The 14,533-nt window shown below is 40.1% G+C and overlaps 1 protein-coding gene across 2 annotated transcripts in view; it reads right to left on the reverse strand.

Annotated features, from left to right (window-relative positions):
• thrab (thyroid hormone receptor alpha b) overlaps window positions 1-14,533 on the reverse strand; it is a 135,109-nt gene that overhangs the window by 17,442 nt on the left and 103,134 nt on the right. For both annotated transcript variants that reach the window (XM_081600261.1, XM_081600260.1), the window contains 6 exons: window positions 12,002-12,063; window positions 8,833-8,933; window positions 8,110-8,257; window positions 7,180-7,385; window positions 2,489-2,635; window positions 26-284 (listed from right to left, as the gene is read on the reverse strand). In XM_081600261.1, coding sequence (XP_081456387.1) covers window positions 26-284; window positions 2,489-2,635; window positions 7,180-7,385; window positions 8,110-8,257; window positions 8,833-8,933; window positions 12,002-12,063 — 923 coding nt within the window. The remainder of the gene's footprint in view (window positions 1-25; window positions 285-2,488; window positions 2,636-7,179; window positions 7,386-8,109; window positions 8,258-8,832; window positions 8,934-12,001; window positions 12,064-14,533) is intronic.

The raw sequence follows: 14,533 nt of genomic DNA on the forward strand, positions 1-14,533 counted from the left end.
GATGCCTTTTTTCCTTTAAGTGTACCTGAGCTCATGAGAAGCACGGCCTGCAGAAGCGCCACTTCCGTGTCGTCCAGGTTGAACTGCGCCAGGCTTTTGCCCAAATCAAAGATGGCGTCAGACACCACACCCAGCCCTCCGTTCTTCAGCTGCTCGCGCTTCACGGCTATCTCCCCGCTCAGCGTCAGCGTCTCGCTTTCGGGGTCATAACGGATTGCCGCTCGCAACGACATGATCTCCATGCAGCAGCCCTTCAACAAGATGATCTGGTCTTCACAAGGCAGCTGGTTATCAAGTAAAAAAAAAAAACATTTATCATTCAATGCAGACATAGAAATGTGAAGATATATTGTGCATCCATTTACAATTCTGTTGTTGGAAAAAGGTTTGTTACAATGAACAAGTTTCCTCACTTGACCTTTGTCAACAACAGTCACTAAGTGTGTCCATAATATCCATGTTGACAAGAATGCTATTGCGAACACAAGAACAAATGTTTCATGTTATGCTAGTTGCACTTGTTTTCTGTTTCTTTTTGATAGTCTATATGGTTTATAGTCTATAGGCCAGAATAAATGCTAGTAACTCTAACCCTAAATGTTCCCAGTATCAAACAAAGGGTGGCAGCGTTAATTTTCTATGCTTTCCAGCTCTGTGACAAACTCCATAAAAACATGCTCCTCAGCTCCATTCCTGCGTTTGTGCATTTTCCAGGCAACATCAAAGCGCCGCATCCATTCACTTATGGTGTTCTTACATGGATGAAGACACTGATAGCAACAGTGTTAGTTATTTCTATGAGTATATTTTAGGGGCAAATGAAAAGATTGTTCAGATCAGTTGTGTTCTCGTGTGGGCTCAGTTTCTGTTACACACGACAAAAAGAACAAAAAAATTCCCAGCATCAACCAAAGTTTAACAGATAACGAGAGAGACAAATGGATAATAGCAAAAGAAGTGGTTCAATAACAGAAGAAAAACGATGGATGAATACCGAGCATGTATTTGTTTCCACGAATAAACAGATTATTTCAAAACCACCCTGATTTACATGGATGCAAGCCCCTCTCAGCTGAATCTCATCTCGTTACGTGTGCAGAATGCGTTCACCGAATTAATCTCACCTCGGTGCGAACTCTACTCTCCCTGTGTCGCTCCTGGCAGCCGAGCCGATTAATTGACATTTGTTGCCTTGATCTGTCTTGTAAATTTGTAATCATGGCTTGTAACTGAAGCTCAAACCAAACACTTACAATGCATTTATGGCTGTGTCAATTTAAAGGAGCAGCAATTAATTAGTGTTTTTTTTAGTGAGTAAATGACTGCTGGCTTTGTTTCTGTGCATTTCCTATCAGGGCTTCAGATAGGCAGCGTGAAGAAGCCTCACAACTCAAATAGGTTTTTCCCCATTGTCCAATGTTATCAGATTAAACAGCCTAATTTATAGTGACTTTTATTATTTTGAGATAAAACGAGGCGGTTTCTGGCATTGCTATGTGCTAAGCTTTAATTTTCATCTCAGTAAACACAATACGTTTATTTTTTCTTTATTGATGTCAGTGGTATCATCTATCAAGGAAGAAACCATTAAACACACAATTATACTGAAAAAAAAAGCAGTTTCAACATCATTGCCTTCGATTTTAGTTTCTAAATGTTGCACGGGATTACGGTTGCAACATCTCCACATCTGTAGCTAATTATGCTGCAAATTTCCACTCACAGGCCTAAATCCATCTGGCCCATCAGACAATAACTCATCAATCAGTGCTCAATAATAAAATGCCTTGTCACTACTTTATTAGATGTTTACTAATTAATGTTACCCAAACTGACTATCATATGCATGAAAGCTTGTTCCCTGAGGTGTCTACCTGTAGGTCAGTGCTGGAGGAAATACTGACTAATACAAGTGTCTGTTCGCTTCACAAATACAAAGCAACAAGAAAAAAAAAATCATTTTTGAAAGAAAGTCATGAAGTCTGTCAGATCCGAAACATACAACCAGAGCCACAGTAGAACACTTCAGGTCGAGGCAGACACGTCCAGATCAAGTCCAGATCTATATCAAACTGAGAACCTTTAGAAAGATCTTAAAATCGATTTAAAACGACGAACGATGAAAATGTGCAGAGGTAGTACAGAAATAACCGAAAGACTTGCAGCTGCAATAGCAGCAAAAGTTGATATTTGAACAAACTTTCGACAACCACAAATCCTTTCTTTTACTTCTGAAGTTATGGGGATCTATAACAGAAAATCCCAAGGTGAAATAAAATGTAAAGCAGTTTAAATGTTTAAGAGGTATGAATAAATTTGCAATGAAATGTATTGGCCTTTCCTTCAGACAGATTAAATGGTCTGCTTGACAAATTGTACTTATGATCCTCACATCTCTATGAGCGCTTACAAACACACACGCCCTGACAGTGGCATTCATCTACGCACGAATTGGTCGTCGGTTGCCAAATGATCAGCCTTCCCTCACCTCAGAGAACATGGGCAGTTTTTTGGCAAAGTCGACTACTCGTGTGATGGCAGGGGTGATGATCTTGGTGAATTCGCTGAAGGCTTCCAGGTCCACCTTGTCTCCGTCGGACGTCGGGGCAACCGGAGATTGGCCAATCTTCTCTGGCTGCATTAAGAAAAAAAGGCAGCGATTAGCGCTGGGTGTTAAACAATCCTGAAGAGATATCTGTAAAACCCGGATAGGACATTCTTAAAGATCTCGATTTTCAGGGGTAACTGTCAAAACTTACCTTTCAAGGATCAAAACCTTCATCAAGATCCTATAAGAGCCTTGTGCTGCTTTTGTTTGCCTTTGCGGTGCATAGTTAAGGCTAATAATTTTTGTACTTTTAATTACTAATTGGTTTGACAAATTCCTTTGGCTTGAGCTCTTGTGACAATGAAGCACATTTGATGATGTCTCACCTCAAAATAATTGCAAACCAAACTTTTCCAGTTTTGTTTTTTAATTTATTTGACAACCACACATAATTTATCATTCATCTTCTTCTTCTTCATAATTGCGCTCCACTTTATCTTGGTCTATCACATAAAATCTCAATAAAATACACTTTTGTTTCAGGGTTTAATGTGACAAATGGGGAAAAGTCAAGGGCTTGCATTCAGAAATCTGCGTAAATTGAGGTGTGATAATGATACATATTGTGTCGCCTTCCACTGAATAAAGCATGTGTCAAAAGCTATAGCAGTTAATTTAAGTTGGGCTCCGGCCAAGAGCAGGATAAAACTAAAGCATGAGAATAATCGTCGCAAACAGAGTAAGTCATCAATCATGGAAGACGGAGATGGATGCTGTGAAAGAGCCAAAAACTAAGCACAGTATTTTGTAGGTGGAGGTCAGGGACAAATTTTTACATCACTGTTGAGAAAATAGCTGTCAAGGGAGAGGCAGGAGAATCAGCTGCAGGTTATACATACTGAAAGCATAACACTCCTTCCGCAGTCTTTCTGTCATATTTTACGTTGTTTAATGGCTTTTTGTCTGTGCAAAGTTCATCCTTAACCCCAGTGTGATTAGAAAAGCATGGAGAACCTAAAAAATGGCAGCAATAAGCAAAAAAAGAAGTCTTCATAGTAAGCTCTGCAGATTACCTAGATTAATGCAGGGAAAAACTTTTGGAAGCTGATGGGGATTAATCACGGTGCTTTTTCTACTTTCAAATCAGTCCGATTTCTAAAATAATCGAGGAGCCTCGATAGAACTAATAGAAAATGTCTGTTTTAGGATTTATGGGGAAAGCAAGCTTACTTCTTTGTCTCTTCTTGGGTCTTATTTTCAATAAAAAATAAAAAAAAAGGTGGACTGCTACAAAGTTCCCACCCATTAATTGCGTAAAAACTCCACACTTTCCCAGACTCAACTTTTCAGATTACATTTTAAAGTACACTTCTCTATCAGTGCACCATCGATTTATGACTATGGAAGGACAGAAGGAAGGACATGTGTATGGAATGGAATGAATGAAAAAGGGAAGAGAACCGGGAGAGGAAGACGGCAAGGAAAGAATGAAGGTGCAAAGAAAGGACACAGTGTAGGAAGACGAGGAAGAGAGAAGAAAGAATGCACAAAAAGAGGAAGGAAAAGATATAGGGAAGTAAATAGAGGATGGAAAGAAGGGATGTAAAGACAGAAAGAGGAAGAACATAAGGAATGACAGAAAAGAAAAACAAAAAGGCACAAGGATGGAAAGAAAGGATGGAATTTATGAGACAAGGAAGGAAAAAATGAGGGAGAAAAGAAGGAAGGAAAGAAGAAACAATAGAATGGAGGAAAAAAGAATGAGAATGATACGAGAAAGGAAGAAATAAGAAAGAAAACAAAACAAATGAAAGGAAGAAAGTGTAATCAAAACCAAGAATAATGTGAACGTTTGAATGAAAAGATGTTTTTAGCAGATTTACGGACTGAAAAATACCAAAGTGTCTCACGGTGACCTTCACACAGAGTTTCCTCTTGCTCGGTGAGTCAGAATGTAATCCTAGATTTATGGGCAGTTGGGGAGCACGATCCATTAGAGCTCAAAACAAACTACACTAGGACATTTAGGAGTAATTTATACCAGTGCTTACTTTCCACCCAGTACTTTTGACGCTGTCTACCGAACTCCCTAGTTTTCCAACACAAAGCTGAAGCTCCAGCTAAATGTTATTCTAAAAATGTTCCAACAGCACCAGTCTTAATTTGGATTCCTGTCTGGGGGACTTTCTGACCCATGATTAGGTTTCAGAAAATTCGTGGCATTTTTTAATGCATACATTGAGATTATTGAAGTTAAAAACACAAGATAATACATAATATTTCAAGACCTCTTTGTTTATGTCCAAAGGACACAGACGGAGCAAAAAATAAAATGAAAAGAAAAGGACTTAAAGTGAATTAAAGAAATCAATCAATCAATCAGAGAAATAAAAATTAGCATCTTGTAAATGATACATGGATCGAAGTGTGAATAAAGTTCAACAGATTTACTGGCAGAGGAGTGGGGAGGAACCTTATTGTTGCAGTTTCACCATTAAAGTGCTGAACTGTTCACCTATTATCAGATACATTAACTCTGGAAACTTTTTTTCATAATGAGCTTATTGTACGTCCGTTTCATAAAACTGGTCACTCACAATGAGTCAAGTTCAAAGCTAATTTCATAAATAAATAAAAGGTGCTTTGCCACGATTTTTGCATCATGGATCACGAATCAAACCAAAAAATGTGTGAATATACATAATTCCCAATGATAAACAGATGTTTTATTTTTGTCTTTTTTTTTAAGATGAGATAAAAAGTTCAACAGTTCGAAGCCAAAAATTATAAACACAATGCACACAACATCTGACAGGATGATGAGATCTCCTCTGGGAACCTCCAGGTCTGTGTTATGGAAAGTGTTTTTTTTTCTTTTTCTTTTTTTTTTAACTTATTCTGCGCTGAACTAAAAGCAGATGTTCAATGGGCCTTAAATTGGATCTGTTTCTGTTTCTAATTGCAAAGACTGAAAACAGGGATTCAGATTCAATATTTGGCAAATGTTCCTAAGAGCAACAGTTTAAAGTTTAGGACCTGTGAAAAACAGGAGATTTCTGTGCACTGAAGGGTTGTGGAGAGGTTTTATGTTTTATTTGGCTCAGAGAACAGGACAGAAAACTGAGAAGGACGGTGTGTACAAGATGATCCAACACTTAAAGTGAAAAACTACTCCCACAGTTCTTGTTTCATAGAAGCTCATTCTGGATGCATCCAGCTGTTTGAAAGCGCTACTAGTAATCTTAGCTTTGACTTTTAAACAGATATCACACTGCTGAGTAAAGCTATTAGTATTGTTAGCGTTGCTGGCATTACATAAAACAGTGGCTTCTCTGTTGCCATTCAAGGGAAAGCACCTTAACTTTGAGATTTCCGAGAGGCTGACAGCATGTTCAAAGTCAGCATATTTCATGGCGGGGGCCTCACCAGCACTGAAAAACAGTTAACTTTGAGCTTTTTTCACTCAGAAACAGAATCCACACTGAAGAATGTGGGTTGTCAAGAAGAGCCAGAGAGTTCCTGAATCGGCAGAAATACAGCAGACTCGGCCGATTGGTTGGATTTGATTCACTAACTCGAGTTAGTGGACTCACCGGAAACAACATCCCTTACGCCGAATGTGTGAGTCAACAGCAACACGTCAAAAGGTGGTGTCATACACACAGCAGATAAAGTAAACCACAACTCACTCCAGTAGCAGCAGCAGCCGCAGCAACAGCAGCGGAAAGACACTTATTTGTTTTTACTTTTCTTTTTTAGAAATAAGGAAGTGAAAAATCAAACAAATTCCTTATCTATATACTTTATCTCATGGGGACAAGGAAACATCATGCATTCATTCCCCAAAAAATAAATTGAATTCAATTACTTTCGACTTTTAATTCTTCCTCCTTTCTTCTAAGTGGACGTTTTTCAAATCAAAACGTTATCACCACCTTAATTCACAGAGACTGATGCAAATCAATATAATAAGCTGAGTTTACAGTCTCAGCAGAGACCCGCTGAAGCCCAGGCGTGATGTGGACACTGATGATAAACTAATCAAATGCTGGCACGTCGCCTGTCAAATACAAAAGTCACATTTTTTTTCATGAGCAAATTTTAAAAAGGGTGAATGAACGAGATACAAATGTAAAACTATATATATAAAAAAAGTCTATTTAAATGAGTAAATGAATAACTTTCAAAATGTTACTATACAGATTTGCTTCTGGTCTCCTGGCCTTATTAGACTGAAAAGCCTTCTAAAATATTATACATTTGTTGTACGTAAGAGAGCTGAACCTGTTCATGCTTTGACTGGTAACAAAAACAAGTGCATGCACACTCTTTTGTTCCTGCTTCTCTCAGGTTTGTCCTATAAGGCTTCGCACCTCACACAAACTCAGGCTGTGACCTTGTGTTTTGGCTCAGGATTATCTGAAGCATTCAGCTTTTATGCACCTTCAAACACTTTCAGAGCCAAACTCCTACCCCGCAGCAAGATCCGACCCTTAGAGGAGAGACTCCCTTGGAATAATTTTTTATTTTTTTTTTGCATTTGAGTGTCAGAAATGTTGTACATCTAAAAGAAAGTGGAGTTATCTGGACAAAAAAAAACAAACATGAAAACCAGAGCAATGTGTTCTTACCAGGAATTTGCGGTTCTGTTTCCACTGTGCGCCCTGAGCGTTGGTATGCCGATGGGCCTCCGTCACCAGCCGGATCAGGTCCCACTCGGCCACAGTGGGCTCTGGACGGGTCTGCAGGGTCTTCACCATCTCCTCCTTTTTGCGTTTCTCCCTGTTCTCCTCAATAAGGCGCCGTTTGGCCACCCGCTTTGAGTCATCCAGGACCACTGGGTAGGAAAAGAGAAAAGCATTTAGGTTTAGTTTAAAGGTAGAGTTCTTTTTTTTTACTAGAAAACACATTTCAACCACAATAACTTGTGAGTTAAAGTTTCCAATCCAAACTTTACTATGACTTTTTTCCCCGAAAATACAAAAAAAAGTGTATTTCTGAAAATACAATTTTCTAAATGTGTACCAGCATCTACATTTCTTAAATATGTTCAAATTCTGCCAACAAACTCATGTTTCATGAGATTTTAATAAGGCCTTTGTATAATAGCTCAAGATCAGCCTGAATAAATGGAAAGCATCTATTTTCATGCTTTTGCACAAACTTTCACTTGGACACATAAATATGCTTTCATCTATGCGGCTCCATTGTAACTCTGGACATATAATTAGAGACATTGACCTTGTAGAGGGTCAACCTCCACCTCAGTCCCAAGTCTTTCTCAGCACCTAATATGACATTTTCAGGATGGCGTAAAGTCTGCTTTACCTAATTGGGTTGTGGGAAACTGTAAACAGGAATTCGGGATTGTACTTAAAGGTAACAGATTATTAATAGGGGCCGAATACAAATGTGTGCCATTATTTTCTAATTTTTTTGTTTAAAGAAAAAGTGAAACTATTAAACTTTTGTTTTACTTTACCAGGATTAAAAATTCCAATAAAATACATTGAAGTTCATGTTTGTCGAGTGACAGAACGCGGAAAAGTCTTTGCACTCACAGTCCATGGCCATTCCCACTGAGATGCACTTCTTAAAGCGACACAGCTGGCACTGGTTGCGGGTGATCTTGTCAATGATGCAGCAGCCATCGTATTTGCAGGAGTAGGTGGGGTGGAGGTTCTTTTGAATGGTCCTACGAAAGAAACCCTGCAGGCGCGACGAAAAGCACAGAGAGAGAGAGAGAGGGAGACGGATGAATGAATGAACGCTTCAGGCAGAGTGAGAGTCGGTCGCGTACGGCAGAGGCCTGACGGGAAACAGAGAAGGCAGAAATTAAAGCGATGGAGGACAAGAAAAGGACAAGATGAGATGAAAACCTTAAATCCCACGTCCTACGACAGCTCTGTAAAGTCAGGATCAGTCAGTCCTCCTGCTGGTCTCGTTTGTGAGAAACATTAACACACAGTATGGTGTAAAAACCTTACATCAAGCCTTAGTTATTTTATCTTAGCTTCCACGAAGGAATACATTTCCTATAATCTTGTATCTGATCCACAGATCCAAATAAGCTGATTTTCAGCCTGTCTGAGTTTTAAAATTTTTTTTTTTTTTACTTTTATTGAATTCTTCTTATGTGAATCACATCCAAAACATAATCTCTCCTATGCATGTAGAGATCACTTATACTTTTATGCTGAGAAAAGCCTTGGCCTGCAACATGAGTACAAATAAAAAGAAGCTACAGATAACTGACGGAGGTGAGCGTCTCTGAGGACGCGTACCTTGCAGCCCTCGCAGGTAATGCAGCGGTAGTGGTACCCTGTGGCCTTGTCGCCACACACCACGCATGGCTCATCCTTTTCGAGGTAGCTGGGGATGTACCCTGAAAGAAGAAGGAACACAAGCACAAACATAAAGGGCTCATCACATCAGGACGGCTATTTAAACCAGAACGAGCACCGTGCGAGGAACCCCAACTTTAAATGCTCCCTCTCTACTCCTAATTTAACTTTCAGAAATCTAATTAAAACCTTTCAAAAATATCTTTAATGGGTTTAATTGGATGTGAACTTTATGGAACTAGTTACGCTTGTTTTGACACAGGGAATAAGTCATAGGTTGGGAACGGAACAGCTCGTTCTCCTCCTATGCCGCCTCCGAGACTGGGGGAGAACCGAGGAGTTTGCTCAGAAACACAGGAAATAGCAGATTTCCAGGCATTTCATGTGCCGTATACGTGGCCGAGCAGCTGGGAGGGGAGGAAACGGTCCAGTGCAAGTCGCAAATAAAGTCGGCGTGGGCACAAACGTACACAAACTAAGCGGCTTCAGCAAGCGCTTTTAGCACCGCGACTGCTCAGAAATGTTCAGCTCCTTCCGACGCATATCACACTGTATCAGGACTGAGGCGGGCAGACCTCTTTTATGGTACGATAACAACCCCAAACATGAAGGGAAAAAGAAGGGAGGGTAGCAGAGTGCTCCAGCAGACGGTTTGGCCCCTGTAGAGTCTCAGATTACATCCAGACAGAAGAATCGGAGAACCTGAATACACTGATAAAAACCTGAGATTCGTGCAACATCTTAGCTTTTTTTTTTTTTTTTTTGCATGTCTGTAAACTCCAAAAGTGCAGCGATGAGAACGGGTGAGGTCACACGTGGTCAAAAAGTGACCCAATTCTTTGTCTGGCTTTAACTTATTCAAACAGATTATTAAATAAAGAGCCTTTCCTTCTTTACTCTCCAGTGGATACAGCAGCACTGCAGCTGTGTGCCTGTTTGTATTGAGGCGTGTTGAGAGCTGTGACTGGCAGTGTCAGTTGCGCCCTGCTTTTTGGCTTTGCTACAGATTCTACATGAGGAAGAGGATGAGGAGGAGGAGAAGAAGGAGGGGCAGTGCAAGAAGAGGATGGTGGGAAAGAGAGGCAAGAGTGAGTGCCAAGGGGGCACAACAAGTCACATTTCAAGCCAAATCGATTTGAACAAATACCACTGAGTTCAAGCTGATAAAACCCCACCGGGGATTGTAATAAGAGTTTAGACAGAAAAAAAAAAAAGAGCCCAGAACTGAAGAAGAAAATATAGAAGCTCAGAAAAGCATGAGGGAAAAAGATAAGGAGAACATCAAGAGAGGCAAGCCTGTGAGAGAAATGTCAGTGCTGCTGCCTTGGCAGGGCCGAACAGTGGTAGACCGATCCCAAAGCTAGTCTGTGGCTGCTTTCGGAAGCTAAGCCCAAAATCAATACCGCTGCAGCTCTCTGGATGTGGCAGTGCCCCCCACCCCCTTTTTTTTTTTTGGAACAGGAAACTCAAGAGACATCGACGAGGGTCGCTGCTGCAGAGGCAGAGCCCAGATAGATACTCGGCCTTCACGAAGTTCGCGCCAGAACAGCTGCTTTCTTTGTTTGGATCGGAACGGAATGGATCGGGTGTCTGACGGAGTCTCGTGGTTCTTTCTCTGAGGTCCTGACACAACGGGAGCCCGGGCGGGACGACATCCGAGACTGTAAACACCGAGGACATTAGGGGATAATCCTGACTACACACACTAATCCCCTGCTGCTGTATGAACTATACAATAAAACTTTAATAGCATAATAAGCGATTACCCGTGCTTATAATGTTAAGAAAAAAAATTAATGAGCTCCTAATTTGAAAAGGCTTATTATCCTGTCTTGATGTTAGATCCTACACATATTTCAGGATATGCGGTGATGAAAAAGCAGGATTTCAATTAATATCCCAGGCTTTAAACATCTCACAAGAGCTCTGCTGAATCCATCATCTGAAGTGGTGGTAGTTACTGGACTGATTATGAACTCTAAGGCGTAATATAAGACTGCGAAACGAGCGTGGCATGACCCAAAGCAACGACAACTGTTCCTGCAGGTCAGAGACATTAATCATACTCTAGTGTCCATCTTTTTTGAGAAACTTGAGCAGAGTCTGATGGAGATAAGGTGCTGAGGATGGTGGGCAGCAACTTTGCTCGTATTTAAAGCACTGAATGCGTTTGGAGAGTGCACACGAGGATCGACACGCGGAGTAAAGTCCGGGTAAACTTCCAGGAAGAAATCCTCACGGCCGCTAGGTTGCAACCCACACCTTTTGGTTTCCACGATCGCAGCTCCTCGAGCTGAAAACTCACAAGCAGGGGTGGATAAAAATATCGACTCATCAATGCAATTGCAATTCATTTTTTTCTCCAATTCAATGTCAATTTGGGAAAACCTGTGAACTGCCAGTGTTGTTCGCATCGTGCCGAGCTACACTTCCATGAGCTGCATACGCGCTTGCTGCGCTTCCAACAAAAGATGAGCTGAAGCAAAGTGTTTTTTGTGTGTGTGTTTTCTTCTCAAAACCTTTACCGTAACACCAGTAAAGAAGACTCTTTTACAAGAGCAACCTGAAGAGAGAGAGGCTCAAAATGATGGCATTAATGGGCCATCCAGCAGCGAGGCAGGTGATTCAAAACATATGCCGGCTTGGAGGGAAAACAAAAACATATCTGGTGCTTTATTTTCCTAAATAAAGCTGTTCCTCCCACCGTGATTCTTAGCGTCTTTCTTAGCCTGTTTGCCTCTCTCCCTCGGTTCTGAGGATTTGGAGCCGTCACGCTCACAATAAACACTGACCAACGCAGAGGCAGACGAAGCAGAGGGCTATTGTCTACCAACGGCAGATGCCCAAAATATTTTTTCTCCATTTCTGAAAGCAAAACGTCCACAAGGCAGCTTTGAAAAAGCTACCACCAACCTTTGTACAATTGCACAGCTGCCTAGATTCATTGTGAGGAGCTTTCCTATAGAAATGATAAAAAATAAATAAATGTTACATTCATCACTTATTTGTTTAGTTTTTTTTAAAAACAAAACATCTATCTGCATCTGGACAGCTTTTATTCTCTGGTTTAAGGATCCGTGGGCCGTAGAAGATTAAATCAGTAACTCACCAGTCATACTCTTCACCGAACATTGGCTGTTCTTCCTCTTCCTCTTAGGGCCATTGAGCCACCTGAGGGATGATAAAAGAGACAGAAAAGGAAATCAGACTTTGACAAATTTTCTGTTTTACAATGAGACCACCGGGTTTGTTTGTTAAGCAGTCACGGGAAAGTTACATACACACAAGGTAGCGTGAGGTTCCCAGTGTCTGCACAACTTTATCCACCTATTGAGTTTCTGCCTCGCTCTAATGAGCCACCGCAGCAATTTCCTGAAGCCGAGGCGTGGTCTTTGACCAGGACACGGCAACATCTTGATTATTTTCATAAATAAACATTCTGTTTTAGATTCGCTGCTGGTGCGGTATCATTGTCCAGTCGAGCACCCAGTTTGGCCCAAGCTCTAATTGTGAGACAGAAGGCCTTAGCAAGGCCAGTATGAGTTTTTGACTGGGCTAAAAACAGATAAAAATTGCTCTATATTGTAGTTGTCCATAACAGAGACTGATGATCCAAAATTCATACGCAAAAAGCCAAAGAGACAATGTAAGCTCATCTGTGTGAACCGTCTTCGCCAGCCATCTGCGCTCTAAAAAACTAGAAAGAAACAAGAGTGTTTTCACAGAGCAATGGAGCACTCAAAGCCGATACTATTAGGAGGCCTTTTATGCAAGTAATTGGGTGTATTTTAACAGTAAAAGCCTTGCTTTTGACCGTGCTCTCAAGCTAAATTCAACAGCAGGAAAATGACTCTGCGGGAAATACACAAATAAGCCCCTTAAAGCCCTCCAATTACATGGCTACACATGGGGGAAACCCCACACTGACAAAGGAGAGGAGTAGAACCACTCCACGGGCACATCAACACACAGCACATCAGACGCACAGTTGAAACCGCGCCAGCAAAGTTTGAAAGGCATGTTGGAGACATGCCCGCTCAGACGGGAGGGGATGGAAGGTGAAGGAAGAACACGGTCCCATTAAAGACCGTGCGCGACACACAGTCAGGTTGTGCAGTCTGTTAACGTCGGAGGTGTTTGCAGTTCAAAGAGTGTGTAGGGTGGTCGGGCTCAACCTCAGAGAGAACAAGGAGTACCAGCAGAAACTGCACAGCCTGACCACAGAGATTTCTGCAATAATTAATGTTTTATGCCCAGTTTGTTTATTATTGTCGCACATAAGGACACCATGTGGAGCTCGGAAAGCCACCGAGGCAGCATATAAGTGCTTAAATAAATAAGCTATAAAAACTGTTTTATTTGCCAAATTAAAATTGTAGGTGAAGGCAGCATTAGTTATTCAGTCTGTAATAAATGGAACAAATAAAAACTACAACCAAACGTAAAGTTGCTATTCAATTAATGTATCTGCTTCGATTTCTCTGCAATATTTAATAGAAATAAAGTTTCAAACGAGTTGAATAAATAAAGCCATGCTAAAATTAATGTAGCCATAGAAATTATAAAACATATTACATTTTTATTTTACTAACTGAATTTATACAATCATAATTCAATTTAATTAGTACATGTTAAGTGTTATCTAGATTACCATTAAAAAGATACATTCAGATTCATTAATGGACTTATTACATAAAAAATATCAATTAAAATGAGATCAATTTACTGTTTGTCATAAATAATTTATGTAGTAAATATGAATTAAATGTATTTGTATATATATATATATATGTATATCCTATCCATTTATGTTTGTCTATGTAGAACTACCACAATTTATTATATTAACTGTTTATCTTTGAATTAATAACTTGAACAGCTTTTATCTAATCCAAAAACATTTGACTTCCTCCATTTCTTATTTAAGTATCGACGTTTCCTCAATTTTAGAAAACCTGCTTCTTTCTGTTCAAGTGTATTTAATTTAATTTAATTTCATTTAATTTCATTTCAACAGCAAAAGTAGCTTCTAGTTTTACAAGTCCCCTCTCGTAATTTGTGACAGTGCAAAGACGAAGACATTTTTCTTCTAATGTTTATAAGGTTAACAACTTAAATTCATACCGACACAATACAGAATTAAAAAGTCGAAAACAGGACCTACATGTCTGGGCATGCTTGGTGTTTAACCTCCCAGTGGGAAAACAAATTTAATTGCCTGTTAAGTTACCATCATTGTGGCCTAATGCTGCCCTTTACATGCTAGTCTTTAATTATAGCTTGGCCCCTGCTTATGACTCCCTTTACCCTTTTCAAAATCTATAGGGTGGATTACAGCGGCATAAAATAAAACTCTTAAACACCCTATGGAGCCTGATTTATTTTTGTTTGTTTAGTTTGGCAGCGTCTTAAAACTCTTTTGTGGCCCAGTCGATTGAGATAATGGTTCCATTTTGTTAGGATGTTGAAGAATGCGACGTCAGAAGCTTAAAAGCAAAATGTAATTTAACAAACGTGATCCACTGAAGAGCGTTCTCACACGTTTTAACTTTTCAACATTTTAAAATGTCGCAAGCAGAAACCTTGGGGTGTTTCACTTGATTTGAATTTCATATACAGACATTAAGTGTTGCTTGTTTAC

Source organism: Poecilia reticulata, chromosome 19 (genome assembly GCF_904066995.2).
Source record: "Poecilia reticulata chromosome 19, P_reticulata-male-v2, whole genome shotgun sequence".
NCBI classification, from domain to species: Eukaryota; Metazoa; Chordata; class Actinopteri; order Cyprinodontiformes; family Poeciliidae; genus Poecilia; species Poecilia reticulata.